This window comes from Pimephales promelas, chromosome 10, assembly GCF_988280905.1.
Source record: "Pimephales promelas chromosome 10, fPimPro1.hap1.1, whole genome shotgun sequence".
In the NCBI taxonomy this organism is placed as follows: Eukaryota; Metazoa; Chordata; class Actinopteri; order Cypriniformes; family Leuciscidae; genus Pimephales; species Pimephales promelas.
Window position 1 is genome coordinate 16,585,092 of NC_142778.1, and position 23,612 is coordinate 16,608,703.

Below are 23,612 nucleotides of genomic sequence, written 5' to 3' on the forward strand. Positions count from 1 at the left end.
TTACTGTGAAACCAACTTTCCCCAGTGGACAAATAATACATCCATTTATTGATCTATCTATAGCGTAATATCTCCCTATCATCTATCTATCTGACTGACTATCTAATTTCTATTGGCTATCTGCTCCGTTAGACGGAGATATTGGCGAGAATATTAGTTTTGTACATTATTTCGTTCTGTTTACTGTCTTATTTATGTGGATGAATTGTATAACATGCCAATATTATTGCAGAACATATTTCACCTTTCTTTTTGGAAATAGGCTATGTGTTAATTTGCATTTCTGTTGCAGATCGATCAAACATGTTTTCGTGTAGGCTGTTAATTGTAAGACTTGCTTTGTGAAGTCTTTGTGTTATTTATGTGAGGCAGCATTGCCATTTATTTTACACAACCGTCTACAGTTTCACACACTTTCACGTGTTTTTTCCCAACTGCCGACGGTGTCGCCATTTCTCATTTCACCCGTTTTTGTGCGTACGCCTGGGTCAGAGCTTGCGTGAAGGACCGCACATTTTACCGTCAAGTTTGCTTTTTATAAATACCAACTATTGCGTAGAAACTATCGGTTATTTCAAAACTTATTCCAAAAATTGATCTTTTCTAAGGACAAATGCTAGCCTTGCTCTATTGTGTGAGGCGCGTTTGTAACGTCACTCACGTAATACGTAATTGCGTTCAAAAGCTCACGGGCGACGTAGCCGGAAGTACAGAATCAAAATTGTCCGACATCGTTGTTTTACCTTTTAATTACTTTTTTTGTAAATGGCGTTTGAGTTGGTTTGCACGTTCAACCTATGCGTTCAACTTGTAAACACTGACTGTATTTCAGGCTACGTCGCCCGTGACCTTTTGAATGTAATTACGTATTATGTGACGTTACAAACGCGCCTCACAGAACAGAGCAAGGCTAGCATTTGTCCTTAGAAAAGTTACATTTTTGGAATAAGTATTGAAATAACCGGTCGTTTCGCATGATAAGACCCTTATTCATCGTCTGGTGTCGTTTAAAGACATTAGAAGCTGCATCTGAAACTGTTATTAACCGTCTTTTGGACCTTGGACCGTCTGGTTCCCATGTAAGTCCATTATGGAGAAAAATCCTGAAATGTTTTAATCAAAAACCTTAATTTCTTTTCGACTGAGGAAAGAAAGACATGGACATCTTGGATGACATGGGGGTGAGTAAATTATCAGCAAACGTTTTTTCAAAAGTGAACTAATATTTTAAGAAGATGAGGCACTCGGGAGGAGGAAATACCGGCTGTTGCTTGTTCTCACACGACAGCATCAAACTTCTGTCACGCTGACACACTGACCCCAGGGATCTTTTGAAAAACTTTCAGTTGTTTTATTCAAAGTCAACGAAAACCGAGCAGGACCAAGCCATTTTACAGCTGATCGCCGTCAAAAAAGCTCAGCGGCGACATCCCAAGCTTGACAACAGCGAGATGCAGAAGTAACGTTAGATAATGCTTAATAAATCATAATTTATGATGATGTGCTCAGTTTGGTTAATGTTTTAATTAAGGTGTTGTTCATCCATGAAGTCATGAATGAAAAAAGTTGAACTTTAAAAAAAACGTTAGTTCCTGATGATATTAATGTATGAATGAATGCATAATTCATGCATGATTCATTTATCCATGAATTCATCATAATTCATGACATGTACCCTTAAAGTGTTACCGAATATTGTTATATTAAAGCAATGGATTTATAGTATGCACAAGAAATTCAATGTGTATGAAATTATATTTTGATTAATTGCATTTTGAAAAAAAAAATTAATGGATTTATTGCATTTTGGGGAAAAAACAATCTGTTTTTATAATAAATCTTTGAAAATCAAAACCTGGATTTAATTTTTTATTGATATTATAACCTACAAATGCTATGTGAAATTTTGCAAAAGAAAATAGTGGTTTTCATCTTCCCATTTTCTTGCTAAAGAAAACACAGTTTTACTCAAATTCATCAAAATGGATTTAAAGCGTTTTGGAACCAAACTCTTCATATGTAGGCCTATTCTAGGTGATAGGAACCTGACTCATAAAGGCCTTCAGTTTTGTAATGAAATGGAAAAAGTATTAACTATAAATATAAATCATAATGTTATACCAAAATTTGATTTTTTTTATTTAATTTTTATTTAAGGGTCCGACCCCTAAGGAGACTGTCTGGTAAAATTCTGGCCCTCTGACAAATATAGTTGATGACCCCTGCACTACACTAAGATATTTTCACTACATTTCAAATAGTGAAAATGCAGTTGAATGTGGTTTCAGACCATTTGCAAAAAAATAATTTACCATAATAGGACAAAGTCAGCACCCTATAAAAAGTTGAAAGCCAAGGTCAGACATTGAAATCTATTTTTGGAAAAGGATTTTAGTCTTAAATATATGTAAAATATAAATTCAGAAATTTGCGTTGTTGTACTTTACACAGAGACAATAACAATAACGTTTTAAAAACTTGCAATTTAAATCCAGTTTTCAAAAGTTCACATTTTCAGGCTCCCAAAATGAAATTTAAATGAATTTCCAAACGCATTAAAATTTTTACGTTTTTAGTTGAAAACGGTGCTGATTGCGCTTCAACAGTTTAAAAACACTTGTTTTTAAACCGCAGTGGTTAAATAAAATGCATGCAAATGATAAGCTTTCATGACAGTTCAACGTGAGGAAAGCCACAATGAAGACGACATTCCAAAATCTCTACCGGTTGACCCATTTCTAACAGTAAAATTTTATATCGCCAACCCCTTCTGTGCCATTCTTACTTGATGCAAAACTTGATATGTTTTATTACTGTGAACAAGTAGGCCTATTATATTGTTTGTTTGATGTTAAACAAATAAATTAATGTTGTGGAAATTTTAATCATTAGTGAAGATTGGTAGTCTGAGTAGAGACTAAACAGCAGTAAGGACCTTATGTGGGTGGGTGAAAGACACAGCGGGTGTGGAGGAACCTTGAAAAGACTATAAGAGCTGTCTCATGTCTCCTTGAAGGGGTCTCACTCACTCCACAGTGTAACTGCTGTGTTTCCACAACATTAAAAAAGAAGGCAAACCACATATACTAATATAGAGAAACAATGAGTTAGCAAATATTATGTTGATGAAACTACTACTCAATATTTTAAATTACAGATAAATGTAGTTTACATTTTATATATCTCTGCCCCTTGCTATGAAAAGGTTTATCCATATGAAAACTAAAATTTCATCTTTGAATATAATTCATTATTTAATATTAAGTATCTGTATTATTATTCTTCTTTATTATTATTCATAAGTTGTAATATCATATGAAGTTTAAATTGCATGAGTAGACTATAGATTGCATGGACATGTGTTTAAGGAACATATTTTAGACACAAGGAGGATGATGTATTCTGCTTGAAGGTATGAGTAAAATGTAAATTTCACTTAGCAGAGAGTTCTAATGATGATAATATTTCAAATGTGTAAGTTGTTATGCTCTTTGCAAGAAAAGGAATGTTTCAACTGATGCAAAAGTACCATTTGTATACCACTAATGTATATACTGAAGAAATAGTTTCTTGATGTGCATTAGGAGTGGATTTTACCATTTGCATATACATTCCATTTAGGCAATATGTTTCGCTACCTTACAAGGAAGTTGAAAGTTGCTCAGTTGTGTATTTAGGGCTAATCTTACTGTAGCTAGCTACAGTGTCAATTATATAACATACAAATGCATTTTATTATTACAAAAAAAGTCTACATTTACAGTGTTTAGTATGTCCACATTAAAAAATTATTAATAATAATAATGAATGAAAGTGAATGTCAAAAGTCAAATGTAAATAATACCAATGACAAAATTTATTTAAATCTAATTTTATTTACTGGACAACTTGTATAGTTAATTTCTGCTCTGGGTCTATTTATGCAGCACATTATTTTACTGTGCTGTTTTATTACACTTTTCTTTTCTTTTTTTTTGTTTTGTTATTTTTTCATCATATGTTTTTTGTCATTTTTCTCAGGTTTCAGAAGTACTATATAACATTTAGGAGCAAATATACACAGCAAGAGACCAAATGCAGAAGCTAGAATAGCAAAGACATGGACGGCAACCATATACTTTCCACGAGAGCTCACGTAAACTGGAATGAATGTTATCCACACAGCAAAAAATATAAGCATGCTGAATGTGATAAATTTAGCCTCATTAAAGTTGTCTGGTAGTTTTCTGGCCAAAAATGCTAATAAGAAACACAAAGAAGCAAGCAGGCCAATATATCCTAACACACACCAAAAACCAATTTCAGATCCTACAGCACATTCAACAATTATTGTTGCACTCATAAACTTGGTGTTATATGCAGCTACAGGAGGCTTAGTTGTTAACCATATTATGCAAATAAGTGCTTGCACAAAAGTGCACAAGATTACACTTGATCTTTGTTTAGCAGGGCCAAACCACTTCATGACATTACTGCCAGGGAGGGTGGCCCTGAATGCCATTAAAACTACAACAGTTTTTGCCAAGATGCATGAAATACAGAGAGTAAAGCTGATTCCAAAAGCTGGATATCGAGTCTGGCATAACCAGTCCGTGGGCTTCCCTATAAATGTCAGGCCAATCAGAAAGCTTGCGCAGAGGAACAGAAGGAGAAGGAAACTTAACTCCATATTATTTCCTCGTATGACTGGTGTTTTCCTGTACATTATAAACACACCAAGCACTGTTAATGCTGCACAGGCCCCGAATGCTGAAAATACCCACAGGATTATTCCCAAGGGCTCCTGAAAAGACAAAAACTCTAATGTTTTGGGAATGCACTTGTCTCGAGCTCGGTTTGGCCATGTTTCCTTTGAACATGTCAGACAATCATTTGAGTCTGTGGAAAAATTTGTGAAAAGGGGAGCATAAAATGTATCTTTATATATATTTTTTACATTTATTGATTGATTGACTTCTATGTTTTGTTTATTTATTTATTATTATTTTCAAAATTCCATTAAGTGAGGAGCTGTGAGGAAATTCACACCTGTTTTATTACTGATCTCTCCTTCGGCACACGGTATGCAGTCAAAGCAGCAAACTGGCTTTCCTTTTTGCCTGGCCTTCCTGGAGCCTGGCAGACAGCTTTGACTGCACAATGATTCTGGTGCCTAATGACCACAACAGAACAAGCAGTAGATATGTAGTCTGAACTCAATGAGAGTGCATATCACCACATACTTTCATTGCATATAGAAATATGCAACTTAAAACCTTATATAAAATAAAAAATGTAAAATTCTTACTGTCAACTTGTTGCTTACTATCATGCATATTACTAAGTTAGTAGCTGTAATTTAGTACTTATAAAACACATTTGAATACCTTATTCTGCATGCCCATATTCTACATCCCTTAATCCTACCCAATGCCTAAACTTAAAGGACAACTCCGGCGCAAAATTAACCTTTGGTCTAATAACACATTGGTACCTAGTTGACCGTTCTCTGAGATTTGTTTTCATGATAATCGAATGTAAAGAGTTTTGTTTATCTCTAAAAATTGTTTAGTATATAATGCTAGTATAAAGGTAAATTAGTATAAAATTTCTTATTAAACTGTCTTCACACTTACAAAGTTCTCCATGCTTCAGTTTGCATTTAGGGATCCTCATTATGTTACCATGTTAGTATGGGGCTATTTTGAGCCTTGTTAGTGGAATTAATTAACAATTTTTCATTTTTAATTACTCTTATATGCTAAATAGTTTTTAAAGATAAAACTCTTCACATTCGATTATCATGAAAATAAATCTCAGAGACCGGTTGACTAGGTACCAATGTGTTATTAGACTAAAGGTTCATTTTGTGCCGGAGTTGTCCTTTAACAACTATCTTACTAACTATTAATAAGCAGTAATTAGGAGTTTATTGAGGGAAAAGTCATAGTTAATGGTCAGTTAATCGTGAGAATTGTACCCTAAACTACAGTGTGACCCGTGTTGTATATACAAATGTTTAGTACAAAATGAAATCCACAGTGCATTGCCATGTAAAGTTACAAAACAGGATTTGATTAAGTTCAGCCATAATAATTGGGAAGATTTGAAGGCAAAACAAACATAGTAAACAATATCTGGTGATCAGTGGGATGGCACACACCTTCTCTCCTCTGTGCCACATAATTACTGGCTCATCTATTATTAGGTCCTTTTCTTCTTCAAGGGAGGCATCATAGAATCCCACCCTCACTAGCTGAAGGGAGCCATCAGACCCTCTTTGCCAGTTCATCAGATCGTAGGATGCAACTGGATCACCGTTGTCATCAAATCTGACCTCTTCCCCTAATGTTGTGAAATGTGTTTGTTTCATGTAGTGCAGGAGCTTAGATGAAGGTTGGGAGAAAGGATGATGCAAAGCAAAAACATTCAAATGCATGGATGGAAATATTTAGATACAAAGATGTTATATCTAACCGTTGCTTTAAAACTTGTACACTGCTTGATAATTCCTTATCAGTGCTATAAATGCAGAGAATTTAAAATGGTGAGTAACACACACCTGCCATGGCAGAATTTGATTCAGACTCCCACATGTCCCCTTTTGAAAGGGGCCCTTTCCTGGGACACATGTGCTCATGTCATGTAGAGCATGTGCTATGAGATACACAGCCTTATAAACATTGTAGGACACTCTGAGTTGTGACACATCTGTATAAGGAGTGTACACATCATCCAAACTCTCACTGCCATTGCAGGGTGGCCAGTTCTCTGCCCTTTCTCCATGTACATGGGTGTTTAAGGACCCATTCAGCCGACAATAAAAAGTCTCTTCCCAAAACTCAGAGAGAAAATGGGACGTCTCAGCAATAGAAAAATTTACTCTTCTGAGGTAACTGCCAAGATGTGGGATATCAGCTCTCCGTATGGTAAACCCCAATGTTCCCTTTAACAGATCCCCAAAATCCTCCCAGAGGGCTTTTGATGTGGCCCAGGCCTCACTGGCAATCCACTGAAGATGAGTAACATTTTGGCGTCTGCACTCTTTTAGTATACTATGTAGTTCTGATTCCCCAGAGAAGTTTACTGTTACTGTTGCAGATGAGGCTTTTAAAATGTTCACAAGCTCCTCCACTGCATCTTGTGTCAGTGCAACAGGATAAAAGTGGACATAAGCAGGACAAATATTAAATCTTTCTGATTCTTTCAGGAAGAGCTGGATGGCAAACCGAGCATAGTCTGAATCCACACCAATCACCCCGACCCATGTCCACTGAAAATAATATACAAGTTTTACCAAAGCTTTAATCTGAAATAGATCACTTGGCATTGTCCGCATGAATGCTGGAAACTCTCTCTTGTTACTGAGACAGGAACAGGATGCAAAGTAGCTCACCTAAAATATAAAAAGCACATTTTAGTAAGATTTAAAGTTTAATTTTAATCTTACTGAAGATCAGTTAAGTAATATTAATCTATCTGTCAAACAATACTGTATATGATAGCATTAAATCAATAAAACATTACAGCCTTCATAACCGAGAAAGAAAGGCAAAAATGAATAATGATAAATATTTTACCAAGGGTATTTTGAATGAGCCTAGAGTTCTCAGAACAGCCATGGATATTCCTGATGCAGCATCTCCCACAATTACAGGGCTCGGCTGCTTTTGTGTGTCTTCACAGCTCTGTCCACTGTCCCTTTCAGGCTGTCCATTGACCAGGAGAAGAGACCTCTTGACAGATACTGGTATGTCATCACCGCTGTCCCTGATGTGGTAGCCCAGAGATAGGTTTGGCAAAAGGTCTTGCCGCTGATTTATTTCTCTTACAGCAAAGATCATCGTCTGCATCCACCTCAGTGCTCGAGGGGTGAAGCTGCAACAGATTTCACACACACTTTTTGAATGCATTGCATAATTGCAATACGATAAATAATTAAATTGTTTTACACAACACATATCAGTTTATAAAAGCATGACACACAATTTATACATGGTTGGTTTAGGTTTGGTCTTGAAAGAAAATAATGATGATATAGGGCTGGAATGCAAAGGGAAAATCCCTCCCAAAACCACATCTCCCCCCTGGTAAAAGCTGTATTTATCCTCGTCTCCCTGAAAGACACAGTTGTCCTTGCTATTAAGCTGACTCTGTAAACCAATACAAAGAGGCCAAAATGTAAGCAACATTGCATAAAGCCATGCCATAACTGACAAAGAGAAATTAATCTGATGGGTGCAGCATATATAGACAATCTGCGATTGAGGGATGGATTTAACTTTTCATCTGAAGACAAGCAAACCAAAAAGCATAGGCCCCTCCTGCTGTCAATCTTTAATGTACCAATCCCTTATGAATTTAATCACTTCTTTTAACCAATTATAATGCACACCTGAAACACATTCAACCACAAAACAACCTTTAAACATTAAATTAAAAAGTATTAGAACATTTGTAATCTTTAATGCAATTCTGGTTTAATAAAGTGGTCACATAATAACTTTAAATGTGTTATTTTCTATGTTTGTTAATTTCACCATAGCTTTGATGGTTTTATTACTATAGTCTGTAAACACTGTAAATATGTAATAATAATTTAAAATAATAATAAAGCAAACAGATACAATAGGTGCCTCTGCCCCTTTGGGGTGCCGCAGACCTGTAGCATGGACACTATAACAAACTTAACACTATAAGTGCCACAAGCGGTCATTTTGACCGTTAGATTGCAAACTCTATATCTTTAATGATAAATACCCAATTGAGAGATTAATGCATTCATTATATTAGGCTATCTTTTAAAAACAAAACAACACCCAACAAGTTTAATTATTCATTTATAAATAATAATATCATTATTAGGCTAGCCCGTAATTATTGCATATTCACAACAGATAGGCTATATTCTATATCCATTCAACGTACTGTAACTCAGAACAAGATAGGCCTAATAACAACTAAAAGTATCTTATTTAGATACTATTTTGACTGTGCAAGGAACTTAGCTATAATAAATATTAAACTTACAGAATGCAGCTTTTGGCCACCAGGGACACTCATTTAAAATAATAACAAAAGACATTAAATTGTGAGTCATTAAATGAGGATTAATTAGGTAGGAGGCATGATACAGGCAAGGTTTGCATTGATCGTTAGTTGGTTGTATACCAAGGTACATAATATTATATATACATAATAGTACACAAGACAGTAAATCATTTACACAATGCTATGAAGCGTGTTCAGTTATAGTTCAGTTAGTCTATGATTTATGCCGCAAAGTCTGTATTAAAGATTGTTCCTGTCTTCCCACTGTCTCTCTCTTGCACATGCACTCTCTTCCAAAGGAATGTGGTCATAAAACCTCCTTATTAACCCTGTAAAATGACACTGTTTCAGCCCTGTTGTTTAGTTCCTTTGGGATGTTAGTTTTGGAGTTTCATAAACCTTTGTATATAATTAATAATTTGTGTGTGTCTGATGGGTCCAGACCTTACAACAGTGAGAGAGACAATGTCACGATTTATGAATTTGGTGTCTCCTTTCTCGTCTAATATACATGTGAAATAAACTGTTCAGCAGATCTAGAAGAAAATGGCGTCATAGTCCAGCTTAAGTAAGTGCAGTGATGGTTCATTTTTGTTGTTACTCTATTTGATATACACTCACCTATCTACAATCTACAATGGTTATTAGGAACAGGTTCATTTTCTCTTGAATGCAATTATCTAATCAACCAACGCCATGGCAGTTGCTTCAATGCATTTAGGGATGTGGTCCTTGTCAAGATAATTTCCTGAACTCCAAACTGAATGTCAGAATGGGAAAGAAAGGTGATTTAAGCAATTTTGAATATGTATGATTGTTGGTGCCAGACGGGCCGGTCTGAGTATTTCACAATCTGCTCAGTTACTGGGATTTTCACGCACAACCATTTCTAGGGTTTACAAAAAATGGTGAAAAAAAGGGAAAAACATCATGTATGCAGCAGTCCTGTGGGCGAAAATGCCTTGTTGATGCTAGAGGTCAGAGGAGAATGGGCTGACTGATTCAAGCTGATAGAAGAGCAACTTCTGAAATAACCACATGCTACAACCGGGGTATGTAGCAAAGCATTTGTGAAGCCACAACATGCACAACCTTGAGGCGGATGGGCTACAACACCAGAAGACCCCACCGGGTACCACTCATCTCCACTACAAATAGGGATAAGAGGCTACAATTTGTAAGAGCTCACCAAAATTGGAGAGTTGAAGACTGGAAAAATGTTGCCTGGTCTGATGAGTCTCGATTTTTGTTGAGACATTCAGATGGTAAGTTCAGAATTTGGCGTAAACAGAATGAGAACATGGATCCATCATGCCTTGTTACCACTGTGCAGGCTGGTGGTGGTGGTGTAATGGTGTGGGGGATGTTTTCTTGGCACACTTTAGGCCCTTTAGTGTCAGTTGAGCATCGTTTAAATGCCACTGCCTACCTGAGCATTGTTTCTGACAATGTCCACCCCTTTATGGCCACCATGTACCCATCCTCTGATGGCTACTTCCAGCAGGATAATGCACCATGTCACAAAGCTCAAATCATTTAAAATTGGTTTCTTGAACATGACAATGAGTTCACTGTACTAAAATGTCACAGTCACCAGATCTCAACCATATAGAGCATCTTTGGGAAGTGGTGGAACGGGAACTGATGAGCATCCCGGAAAACTACATCAACTGCAAGATGTACTAAAATGGCTATCCTATCAATATGGGGCAACATTTCTAATGAATGCTTTAAGCACCTTATTGAATCAGTGCCACTTAGGCAGTTCTGAATGCGAAAGGGGGTCAAACACAGTATTAGTATGGTGTTCCAAATAATCCTTTAGGTGAGTATATATATATATATATATATACAGTATATCACCGGGGGTCGAGGGTGGGGGTGGGGGGGTTATTCAGATAACCGACCACCCCCTGTCCCTCTCTGACTCCCAAACTGAACGGTCACCACTGGGAGGAGCCGACACAGGAGGCACACGACAGAGGACCACGAAGACAGAGGTAAGTTTCAAAGGAGTAACAATCTTTATTGAACAACGTAGCGAGGAGCGCCAATTGTATAGGCTTCACTGTCCTCCAGGTATCCTTCGACTACGGTCGAACACGGATCGGCCATCATCGTGCCTCTCAGACGGCGGATTCAGGGCTCCGTTCACCAGCAGCGCTGCAACTTAGAAACTCAGACAGTAAGTGTGACCGGTAAGGAGTCTTCACAGTATAAAGTACTCTCGTCGATGCATAGTAATGTAACAGTAATTTAAAAAGCTTACTTTCCCCCAGCAATGCTGCAGACTTCCAGAACTTGAGTAGTAAGTGTAACAAGTGGGAACCCTCACCGTACACAGTACTCTCTTCAGTTCACAGCAGGAAGACAATGGGTTAAAAGGTTACTTCACCGGAGATGCTGCTTACTTCTTCTCCACAGTACCAAGTACTCTCGTCGGTGCCAGAAATGGAACAGTAGTTTAACCGTTTCAGACTTCCAGAACTCGAGCAGTAAGTATAGCAAGTGGGAACCCTCACTGTACACAGTACTCTCTTCGGTTCACAGCAGGACGACGATGGGTTAAAAGACTACTTCACCAGGAATGCTGCCTGCTTCTTCTCCACAGTACAAAGTACGCTCTGCGGTGCATAGGAGCAAGACAAAGGGTTAAAAGATTACGTTACCAGCGGTGCTGCATGGTTCAGTTCACAGTAGGGAGACAGTGGGTTAAAAGATGACGTTACTAGCGGTGCTGCATGGTTCAGTTCACAGTAGGGAGACAGTGGGTTAAAAGATTACGTTACTAGCGGTGCTGCATGGTTCAGTTCACAGTAGGGAGACAGTGGGTTAAAAGATTACGTTACCAGCGGTGCTGCATGGTTCAGGACTCGAACAGTAAATAGAACAGGTAAGGATCCTCTCACAGTACACAGTACTCTCTTCAGTTCAGCTGTATCACTCTAGGCTTCGGATAGAGAGCAGATTTAATAACTTTCCACAAACGTGTAAGCATGGGTTGGGGCCACTTCTCAGCAAAGACACATCACACTTGTGTTCATTTCAATTCCACAGCCATAAATCAATGTGTATCAATAAGGCAAAAGCACTGCAATTCACTCACACGATAGGGCTGATCAGAGGCCCCGGAGTCTGATCAACAAACTCCGTTTGTCTCCGGGGTTCACTTTCAATTCCTCCTCAACACACTCTGAAACACATAGTTCCTCCAACAGTCAGATCCACAGGTACTGCATATACTCTTCAAGCGGTTTAAATGTTCATAAGATGAAATCAGTGCACTTATCTTTTCTCTCTCCTTCCACAGCACAGATCCAGTCGATAGCTCAGTCTAGCAGTCTTCAGACGATTACTCTGATCCAGCAGCTTAAATGGGCGGTCTCCCTGCCCCAACGATCTTCCCGAGAAAGCTTGTATCCTGCACGAGCACTTCAAAACTCCCCTTTCCCCATACGCGCCGTCCAGCATGCGCCGAGCGCTCCCCTTGCTCTTCACCGGGCATCTCTCCCTTTCCCCTGTTCCTTCCCCGTCTGTGTCTTCTCTTTCCCTTCTGCCTGCTTCCTTCTTTTATCTTGACTCGTCAAACAGGAAACCTGTGTGAGCGCCGCTTCTCTCTCTCTCTCGCACCTGCAGTGCATTAGCGCTAATCAGTGCGGGCATGATTCTATCACGCCCGGAACTGCAGTGGCGTGTTACACACAATCCGTTCCCCTAGGAAACTTGCGACTCTCAGGAGGGTTCCGATCGCCAAACGATTTTGTCACCCGTGACATATATATATATATATATGTATATATGTATATACATATATATGTATATATGTATATACATATATACATATATATATATATATATATGTATACTATATATATACTGTATATGAGAAAAGAGTGATGTCAGTTCAGTTTTCATATAATGGTGTGAATGCATTTAAATCTCCCACAATATTTGCTATTCTTGATGCTCCTCTGTTGTACTCCAGTCAATGTCAAAATGTTGGAGATGGCCAATCACAACAAAGAAGGTGGGACTCGCTGTTAATGGTAATGATATGCATGACTAACATATAAAACCGAAGGTAAGAGAAGCAACACTATGATTTTTTTTTCTTCTCGTGGAGTTTAACAGGATAATGATTCAGATTTTTGTCTCTGTATTTCACCTTTCTAGTGCAGCTGTGACTTCAAGCTGCAACCCACATGGTGACTTTAATCTTCCAGTGTTCTTGTCGAGTGGTGACTTCACAATAGGAGGAATTTTTCCTTTACACTACAGAGTAGAACTTCCATCAACAGACTACATTAAGAGACCTTTGGCAGCACACTGTCAAGGGTAAGGACATTTCTTATGTTTTTTTGCCCATATGTCTTTCCTAATCTGTAATTTATAAAAAATCTATTGTTTACTGTTTACTTTATTCTTTGTCCAATAAATAATTCTGAAAAAAAAAAAAAAAACAATCCATTGAATTTCAACTATGGTGTTTTTTTTTTAATGCAGGTTTGATCCAAGAGCTTTCCGATGGGCTCTCACTATGAAGCTTGCTGTGGAGGAAATTAACAACAGAAAAGACCTTTTACCAAACCATACTCTGGCTTATAGTGTCTTTGACTCTTGTGCCACCCCTGTAAAGGCTCAAAAAGCAGTCCTGGCAGTACTGAATGGGCAGGATGTTGTTCAGAGTTCAATCTGTTCTGGAACTAGTCCTTTATTAGGAATTGTAGGGGAATCTGGATCTTCACAATCCATTGTCGTCTCCAGGACTCTGGAGCCTTTCAGAATTCCCATGGTAAGTAAATATATATATATAACTGATGTCTTGCAAGATTTTTGTATTGTCTATACATTTTTCTGTTATATGTGTACAACGTTTTTTTTTGTTTGTTTGTTTTTGTCTTTTTTATTTATAGATAAGTTATTTCTCAACCTGCTCTTGTCTAAGTGATCGGAAGAAGTTCCCAACATTTTTCAGAGTGGTTCCCAATGATGATTATCAGGTCAAAGCTATTGCACAGCTGTTAAAAAGGTTTGGCTGGACATGGATTGGTGTGGTCACTGAAGACCACGACTATGGCAGATTTGCTTTACAAGGCTTAAAGCGAGAAATTGAAAATACTAACATTTGTTTGGCCTATCATGAAATGATCCCAAAAGACTATACCCAAGAAAAAGTCCTAAAGATTCTTAAAGTAATGAAGGAATCCACAGCTAATGTGGTTGTTGTTTTTTCAGGAGAGGGGGAATTTTACCCTTTCTTGAGAGAGTTTGTGACTCAAAATATCACAGGAATTCAGTGGATTGCAAGTGAGGCTTGGATTACTGCTTCAATGTTAGCAGAAACGTATACATTCTTACATGGCACAATTGGGTTTGCAATACGTCAAGGACACATCCCAGGTCTCCAGGATTACCTCAAAACAGTGACCCCAGAAAGGTACCCTTCAAACCCCCAAGTTCAGGAGTTGTGGGAGGCTCTGTATGGTTGTTCCCCCTCCACATCCAACTTGAACAGTAATTTGCCCTCCTGCACAGGGAAAGAAACTCTCAGACAAGAACACTCTGCCTACATGAACACTTCCAGCCCTCGTGTGACCTACAATGTGTATAAAGCAGTGTATGCCTTTGCTCATTCTCTACATAATCTCATTCACTGCAGGCCTGGAAATGGTCCATTTGAGAATGTATCATGTGCAAACCTAAGCAATGTGTTTCCATTGCAGGTAGAAGTACCTTAGTATTTGATGAGAACTGGTTTTCAGACAGAATAGCAATTATATTGTATGTGATGAAGTGGCTTTCTTTTTACTGAATTGTCCCTCTCTTCTTTGGCTTTGTTATCCTCAAAAGCTTCAGCATTATTTACAGGAAATCTCCTTTTCTGTTTCTGGAGAAGAAGTTAACTTTGATATCAAGGGAGATTCAATCCCATCATATGACTTGATAAACTGGCAAAGACACTCTAGTGGAGATATACAGTTTGTGAAAGTGGGCCTCTATGATGGTGCTCAGAATTCTGAGAGAGAACTGGTGATTGAGGAACAGGCCATTATGTGGTCTAAACAACAGAACAAGGCAAGGTGTTGACTATGCACTGCACTGCCATCTGTTGTTCTTTTCAAATAAATGTCACTATGTGATCCTTTAGCCCCTATTAATATAAAAAACATTGAGTATAATAAGGGATGTTTATGCTTCAATGCAATTTAAAGGAGTCAGTGCACTTTTTTACTTTATCATGAAAATAATTGTGATATACTATAGGTACCGGTGTCTGTATGCAGTAATGTCTGTACTCCAGGATTCAGAAAGGCTGTCCGTCGTGGGCAACCTCTGTGCTGCTTTGATTGTGTCCCATGTGATATTGGCAAGATCAGTAATCAGACAGGTAATGTATGTTTTCCTACTTGAATATATAAATCCTCCATCATTTGATTTATTTATTTTATTTTATTTCTTTTTTTATATAGATTCAGTAGACTGTCTGCCATGCCCTGAAGACTACTGGTCCAATGAAAACCGAACAGTGTGTGTCCCGAAAGTAGTTGAATTTCTCTCCCATGATTCAATGGGAATCACGCTGACTGTGATAGCTATAGTTGGAGCCTTTCTGACTATCACAGTGCTGGGAATATTTTTGCACAACAGAGGAACCCCTATAGTCCGTGTGAATAACTCAGAGCTCAGTTTCTTCATCTTGTTATCACTGACTCTGTGTTTTCTATGCGCTTTGGTGTTTATTGGGGAACCCACATCCTGGTCCTGCATGCTACGACACACTGCCTTCAGCATCACCTTCTCCCTCTGCATATCCTGCATCCTGGGCAAGACTTTAGTGGTGCTGGCAGCTTTTACAGCTACCCGACCAGGAAACAATATAATGAAATGGTTGGGCCCAATACAGCAAAGAATCATAATCTTCTGCTGCACTCTAGTTCAGGTGGTTATATGTACTGTCTGGCTTGTAGCGTCCCCTCCTTTCCCCTATAGAAACACTAAATATCAGCAGTCCAAGATCATCCTGGATTGCAGTGTGGGCTCTGATCTGGCCTTCTGGTGTGTGTTGGGATACATAGGCCTTTTGGCTTGTGTCTGCTTTTTTCTGGCATTTTTAGCCCGGAAGTTGCCAGGCAGTTTTAATGAGGCCAAATACATCACCTTCAGCATGCTTATATTTAGTGCAGTGTGGCTGGCATTTGTACCTGCATATGTCAGTTCACCTGGTAAATTTACAACTGCTGTGGAAATTTTTGCTATTTTAGCTTCTAGTTTTGGCCTGCTCCTCTGCTTATTTGCCCCCAAATGTTACATTATTTTACTGAAGCCTGAAAATAACACTAAGCAACATTTAATGGGAAAAGTTACAAAATAAAACCAAAAAAAATTTCTGAGACAACATCTTTAATAAAAGATTTCAAGAAGATATATTGAGGAAATTGTAGCTATAAATAACTGTGAAAACCAAATTATATCTGTAATATTTCAATATTACAATAATAAAATTAGATTATACATTTAGGATATTTTAAATGTTTATATATATATATATATATATATATATATATATATATATATATATACACACACACAATACCATATTTACAAAATGCATGTAGACGTCTTTAAAAATATATTGTCTCTAAGTCAAGTCAGCTTTATTTATATAGCACTTTTTACAATTCAGATTTTTTCAAAGCAGCTTTACAGAGAGAACAGGAAAATAATGCAACAGTGATGGTTCATTTTGGTTAAAGTTATTAATTTAGTCATATATATAGAGAGAGAGTCACTCTAGAGAAAACAGTGATGTCATCGTCAGTTCAGTTCTATATAATGACTAAATAATAGACAAATGAACGGTTAACTGATTTGCACATCCAATAAAATGCCATAAAATACATTGCGACACTGGGTAACATAACAGCAAAAATGACTCATGAAACAATACAGAAAAGATCTACTATGATTTCCTTGCAGATGGCATATTAAAATTGTACATTTAAAGCTACTATCATGTTGTTGCAAAATGCTATTAAAATAAAGCTTGTATATGTGTCATGAATTTCATTTTTGTAACTTTTAACGTGGACAAATAACAAAAACCTGTGTTTAACATGAAAAAAATAGGCCTGCAACTCAGGCTAGTGAATAGACATAATTGTACATCAGTATCACTTATTCCACTTTTATTTGTCCAGAGTTAGATTATTGTCTACTGACATAAGGTCCATTGCTGCCTATTCTGAACTACCCACTTAGAGAGGAGATGGCTTCTCAATTATATGGATCTAGTTTTAGGGCAGACCATTGTGAACTGGGGGCTCATTTATAACCACTGTGTGCACACAAAACAGGCCCTGAAAGAGGTACGCCACTTCCGATGCATAAGTTGTGATTTATAAAAACAAACTTGATGGGAACATTTGGGCACGCAAACTCTGAACCATGTGTACGAACGTTTTTGGAGACAGATCAGTTTGGCGACACTGATGGTGAATTGGAGTTAAATGTTTTTTGGTCACTTTAAGAAAATCAAAAGAAAATTATACATACAGAATAACACAGTCTCATCCCAAGACGTCATACAACTGACGCTTTTGACCATACGTCAACATCCGCCGTGTTAGGGTACCCTTTAACGTTGGTTAGATGACGTTATCTAATCCTAACCATACCCCAGACCTAAACCTACCCCGTCACCTAACTGACGTTGAACATTCAGAAGGAGAGTAGATGAGAATTATTCGGTCAATTTTCTCTTTAGGTAGTGTTGTGTTTCTATACCTCTGTAATCCCTATCAACCTCCCCTTTATCATTCAGATGCAATCTAGATCACATTTCATAATATGCTCACCTGATGGTGATTGGAGTTGGAAGGTGGAATAGGATCCTCTGCGGTGTCCCTCCCGGCTCAATCCTGGGTCCGTGTCATAGGGCTCTTTGCTTAGTATAAAATATCCCAATTCACATAACGATTTTTTTAGGAAAAAATCACTCTGATTTTAAGAGGTTTTCGAATCACCAAACATATGGTTTTGTTTTACTCAAAAAAGAATAATACAAATACAATAAATTCAAAAACAGAATAATAAAAGTGTATATAGTCTTCACCTCGAAAAGTTGCGGCCCCGAAAAAACGTCTCTGGTTACGTATGTAACCTTAGTTCCCTGAAGGGAACGAGACGCTGCGTGTAACCGCTATGGGAACGCCCATGCATTGTGCGTCCTGAAGCACGTATGGAGTCAGTCCAATGGAGAGACGGAACATCCTAAGCGGGTGACGTCATCGACCAGAAAACTATAAAGCACCCTGAAAACATCAGGGCAACAGCTTCTGGTAGGCAACGTCTCGTTCCCTTCAGGGATCTAAGGTTACATACGTAACCAGAGATGGGTAACACTTTAAAATAATGGTCAGTAGTTAACAAGTAGCTATACAGGAAGTAATAGGTAGTACTGCATTAACACCGAAGTTAATACTATTAACTAATATGGAAGCAATATTAACTAATCATTAAGTAATAGGTAATTTAGTACAAAGGTAGTTCCTTGGTAGGTATTTGATTGTTACTAAAGAAATATATCATCATTGAGAACTACTTGTGAACTAAGAAATAATAACCAATTAATTACTAATCACAAAAGTAACATGTCTAAAAAGTGAACAATTGTGGGGGTTTTACTCTTAACATGGTCATAACATTTCAGAAGCACGTGCCTCAAATGGGTTCTTTGTGGAAACCAGTTTATGAAGTTTATACATCCCCCCAAATACATTAGCTAGGCTGAGATTGTGACCACTACTCTTGCCAGGATGGACGCATGTTCTCTGTTTATTTAAAACTTAAACATAAAATAATCCTAGACAGTTTTTAAAAATAAATCGGTAACACTTTAGAATACTGTATCTTACTTACTGCAGAGTAATAAGGAATTATTGACGAATAGGTAATTCTTCATTAACTACTTCTTCACTACTGTTAACTACTAAGAAAGATGTGTTAACTAATCAGTATGTAATATAATTTTATGATTGTGTTAAGTATTAAGTTAGTTAATCAATAACTCATGAATTCTGTCATACCTCCTGAAGAGCTACTATTAATTATCTATTAATTAAGGTTCAAGAAAAATAACTAAGAAGTAACTACTGAACAGTCATACAAAACTAACCTCAGATTATTTGTGTATTTTATATACAGTACTGTGTGTGTCTGTTTTCCCCAGCATAGAATGCCACCGAGTAAATTCATGTATTTGAGGCAGCGACTGAGGGAAACTGAAAATATAGGGAACTTATTAGTAATTAATAAATGAGTATCAAATAATTCTGCAGGAATTACTTAGAAGCTGGAACAGTATTCTAAAGTGAAAATATACGGAACCCATTAGTAATTAATAAAGAATTATCAAATAATTATCCAGGAATTAGGCTACACTGTTAGACCTTACCAGTTTTTTTTTACAGTAAAATACTGGCAACACTGTTGCCAGTTATTTACTGTAGAAATGCACTAAAACTCGAGTTAACTAAAAAAAATACAACTTATTAATTTTAGTGCATTTTTACAGTAAATAACTGGCAACAATGTTGCCAGTTATTTACTGTAAAAATGGACTAAAACTCGTGTTAACTAACTTAACTTGCAGAAACAAACTTAAAAGAATCAACTAAATGTATAATGCATTAATAATGTGAGCAAGGTATTATTGTGAACTTATTTAATTAGAAACAACAAAAATTAACTTTTGTAAATAAAGAGATTTCCACCGGATTCTGCAACTGTCACAGTCTGTCGTCTTCACCTGTTTGTCCCGTCATCTGCACTACACTTCCCCGGATCCTTTTGTTCCTCTCCCGGACTCACTCCCCTATCAGCCACCTGTTCCTCGTCCTGTCATTATCATTTTCACCTGTGTTCACCCCAATTAGCCTTATTCCTCTGTGTATTTAGTTCAGTTCAGTTTGATTCAGTCTTTGTCGGTCAATGTGAATGTTACCCTGTGTTCCGCCTGCCTGTATCCTGTTTATTTGTTATTAAACCTTTTGTATTGGAGCTTTTTGGACTCGTCTGCCTGCTCGTCTGCCTGCACCCACCCCGTGACAGATTGACCGACCCCAAAGTATCATGGATGCCGTGACTTTTCTGGGGATCCTCCACCCAATTCGGCGGCCCCGTTTGGTTCTTGTCCCCAGAAACCCGCCGCTCCACGTCAGCCCTGCAAAGCTCGAGCTCTCCTCTCCGCTGGTTCCGTCCAGCCCCGCCGAGCTCTCCTCTCCGCTGGTTCCGTCCAGCCTCGCCGTGCCCGAGCTCTCTTATCCGCTGGTTCCGTCCAGCCTCGCCGAGCTCTACTCTCCGCTGGTTCCGTCCAGCCTCGCCGAGCCCGAGCTCTACTCTCCGCTGGTTCCGTCCAGCCCCGCCGAGCCCAAGCTCTCCTCTTCGCTGGTTCCGTCCAGCCCGCGCCAGAGACCGTCCAGACCGTCCAGCCAAAGACCGTCCAGCCGGAAACCGTCCAGCCGGAGACCGTCCAGACCGTCCAGCCAGAGACCGTCCAGACTGCCCAGCCAGAGACCAGGATCCCACCCAGCCTCCCTCGCCCACCTCCTCTCACCTGCCCTCCGTTTACTCTTCTGCTCTCCAGTCCCCCGAAACCTGCCTGGCCATGGGATCCTCAGTTTTCGCCTCCTACCTCAAGATGGCGTCAGGTGTTTGTGGAGCGCGTGGATCTCTGGTCGCAATTTTAGTTTATATGTTGTTTTTAAATGTTTTAGGATTTAGATTTGATCATCGTCGCGATTTTAATGGATATAGCGCTTATGTTCGGGAGACCTTTGATAATCGCTGTGGATCTTCCGTGAACATGGATAATAAACTCTTTGGATACGGTAGTGCAGCTTTAATCACCTCGCAAACCCATGTCGCCGTCAGGAACAGAGTTCGTGGAAGGCAACAGGCAGACGCTTTCGGCACAATATTATCCATCTGTCTGCTGCTTGCCGGAGATATCCATCAGTGCCCGGGACCGATCAACTCGCAAATGAAACGCCGGCCAAACACGAGATGTTGCAGCGTCTGCCCTAACTGTGGTAAGGCCGTGAGGATTAATGCCATAGCTGTCGCTTGTGACTTCTGTGATGCTTTTGTTCACATACAATGTGGAAATATTACAGCTAAAATTTACGATCTGGCCGTGAGGAGTAATTCTGACATTCCGTTAGCATGCAACAGATGTTGTTTGAATGAAATGTGCCACGCTAATGTCATTGACTGTCTGGAGGAGTCGATGCACTGTTCTGGGGTCAGTTTGGATGATGCAAGGAATGACTGTGAGGCTGTTTTTGGTCGGAAAGGGCTTCATTTTATTCATATTAATGCAAGGAGCTTGTTGCCTAAACTTGAGGAGGTCAGTCAGCTTGCTTGTATCTCTAAGGCTGCTGTGATTGCCGTTTCTGAAACTTGGCTTGATGGATCAATACTGGACGCTGAAGCTGAGATTACAGGTTACTCCATCCACAGGAACGATCGGAGCAGAAATGGAGGAGGAGTGTGCCTTTTTATTAGGAACGATCTGTCATATAACCCACGGGCGGACCTTCATGTGGAGGGTTTGGAGGCTCTATGGATTGAACTGTTGCTTCCTAAAACTAAACCTATAATTATTTGTGTCTGTTATCGACCTCCGAAGCAATCAAATTTCTATGAGCTCTTTGAAATGGTTTGTTGTAGGAGTAACATATGTTTGGAAAATGAATGTATTATCATGGGTGATTTTAACACAAATGTTTTACAGCCTCGTAGTGGTTTGAATGAGTCTCTTTCTAACTTTTGCAAGATGTTTGGCCTTAATCAGATAATCACTGAACCTACTAGAGTGTCTGTTAATAGTCAAACGCTATTGGACTTAATATTAGTATCAGTTCGTGAAAATATTTTTCAATCAGGTGTCCTCGATATTGCTTTGAGTGATCATAACGTCACTTTTTGCAGTCGTAGAATTTCTAAATCACTATTGAAGATGGGCAACCATAGTTCAATTAGGTACAGATGCACAAAACATTATACAGCAGAGGTTTTTAAAGAAAGTCTTTCCAAGAGGGATTGGTCAGATGTTTTAGGAATTAATGATGTGGATGGGGCTTGGTCTTTGTTTAAATGGCACTTTTTAGCTGCTCTTGATAATATTGCACCAATGAAGGAAACCCGAATTAAACAAAGAAGTGCAATTTGGATGACTTCTGACATTCTGGATCTCATTAGACAACGTGATAAATGGTTCAGAAAGTTTAAGAGGTCAACTTTGTCTTGTGATTATGATAAATATGTATATTTTCGTAATCAGACTAGTTATAAGGTGCAGAAAACTAAGTCTGAATTTTTTGCCGATGCTATTAAAGCAAACTCTCATCAGCCTAAAAAGCTATGGAAAGTTCTTAGTGATATGGGCGTTAAAGGAAAATCTAAATCCAAGTCTAGTAATATTGGATTAGTGATTGAGGATAAAACGATTTCCGATAAACAGCAGCTTGCTTGTGTTTTTAACACTTTTTTTACAACAGTTGCTGCTAATCTGGTGGATAAGTTGCCGAGTGTGACTGGTAGTTTTGGCCCATCATTTGTAAATTCTTATTATAAAAATAAACATGTTACTTCAGATGCCTTCGAGATTAGCCCTGTCTCTGAGGAGAAGGTGAGATTGTGTTTATCATCATTGTCAACTAACAAAGCAACTGGATTGGACCTTATTCCATCCAGATTTTTGAGAGATAGTGCCAATGTAATTTCCGGGGTAATCACCCATATAATAAATTTGTCTCTAAAACAGGGTATCTTCCCTAGTGATTTGAAAAGAGCTAGGGTAGTACCCCTTTATAAGAAGAATTGCAGAACAGATGTTAGTAATTACAGGCCTGTATCAATTTTGACAGCTATCTCGAAGATGTTTGAGCGTCTGGTGTATGAGCAGGTGGAAGAGTACCTTGTTAAACATAATCTACTGTATGAATTTCAGTCAGGATTTAGAGCAGAATACTCTACTGAAACCTGTCTTATCCATCTTTGTGATTATATTCGCCAAAACTTCGACGAAGGAAACTATGTGGGTATGATTCTCCTCGATTTGCAAAAAGCCTTTGATACTGTAAATCACGCAATACTCTTATCAAAGCTACAAAGTATTGGCTTTAAAAACTCTGCTGTGAAATGGTTCACATCTTATCTCACTGGAAGAACTCAGGTATGTGATGTCAATGGGATCTTTTCAGATCCTCAGGATATCTCTTGTGGGGTGCCCCAAGGTTCAATCCTTGGTCCCCTTTTATTTCTAGTGTACATCAATGATATGCCCTCTGCTGTGAATTGTAAGCTGCTTCTATATGCTGATGACTCTGCACTGTTGGTCCCTGGGAATGATGTTAGCCTGATCGAGAAGACGCTAGGTAACGAATTAAACTGTGTTAGCAGGTGGCTTGTAGACAACAGACTTTCAATACATCTGGGTAAAACTGAGTCCATTTTATTTGGAACTAAAAGGAAGTTGTCTAGAACAAATGTACTCAGGGTCACATGCAATGGCACCGAAA

General features: G+C 38.5%; 2 protein-coding genes across 2 annotated transcripts; one reads left to right on the forward strand and one right to left on the reverse strand.

Moving 5' to 3' along the window:
- Positions 1–3,861: 3,861 nt before the first annotated feature.
- On the reverse strand, positions 3,862–12,731 carry LOC120480081 (extracellular calcium-sensing receptor). The gene is made up of 7 exons (XM_089135426.1): positions 11,300–12,731; positions 7,966–11,199; positions 7,560–7,857; positions 6,542–7,375; positions 6,143–6,364; positions 5,029–5,152; positions 3,862–4,878 (listed from the first exon to the last, which is right to left on the reverse strand). The coding sequence occupies exons 2-7, from the start codon at positions 8,187–8,189 to the stop codon at positions 3,983–3,985; spliced, it is 2,598 nt and encodes an 865-aa protein (XP_088991552.1). The 5' UTR covers positions 8,190–11,199; positions 11,300–12,731; the 3' UTR covers positions 3,862–3,982.
- A 434-nt stretch (positions 12,732–13,165) lies between these two features.
- Positions 13,166–16,402, forward strand: LOC120485911 (extracellular calcium-sensing receptor-like). Its single transcript, XM_039681705.2, has 6 exons — positions 13,166–13,365; positions 13,534–13,822; positions 13,944–14,753; positions 14,881–15,105; positions 15,295–15,418; positions 15,501–16,402. The coding sequence occupies exons 1-6, from the start codon at positions 13,166–13,168 to the stop codon at positions 16,400–16,402; spliced, it is 2,550 nt and encodes an 849-aa protein (XP_039537639.2).
- The last annotated feature ends 7,210 nt before the right edge of the window (positions 16,403–23,612 follow it).

What these genes read in the sequence shown, in the direction of transcription:
- LOC120480081 (XM_089135426.1), bottom strand. Translation starts at nt 8,189, where the DNA reads ATGGCATGGCTTTATGCAATGTTGCTTACATTTTGGCCTCTTTGTATT. An exon ending in ATCAAATTCTGCCATGGCAG is followed by an intron (nt 6,365 to 6,541) that starts GTGTGTGTTACT and finishes CCTTCATCTAAG; the next exon opens with CTCCTGCACTACATGAAACA. An exon ending in TGTGGCACAGAGGAGAGAAG is followed by an intron (nt 5,153 to 6,142) that starts GTGTGTGCCATC and finishes TGTGGTCATTAG; the next exon opens with GCACCAGAATCATTGTGCAG.
- LOC120485911 (XM_039681705.2), top strand. Translation starts at nt 13,166, where the DNA reads ATGATTCAGATTTTTGTCTCTGTATTTCACCTTTCTAGTGCAGCTGTG. An exon ending in AGCCTTTCAGAATTCCCATG is followed by an intron (nt 13,823 to 13,943) that starts GTAAGTAAATAT and finishes TTTTATTTATAG; the next exon opens with ATAAGTTATTTCTCAACCTG. An exon ending in CAAGATCAGTAATCAGACAG is followed by an intron (nt 15,419 to 15,500) that starts GTAATGTATGTT and finishes TTTTTTATATAG; the next exon opens with ATTCAGTAGACTGTCTGCCA.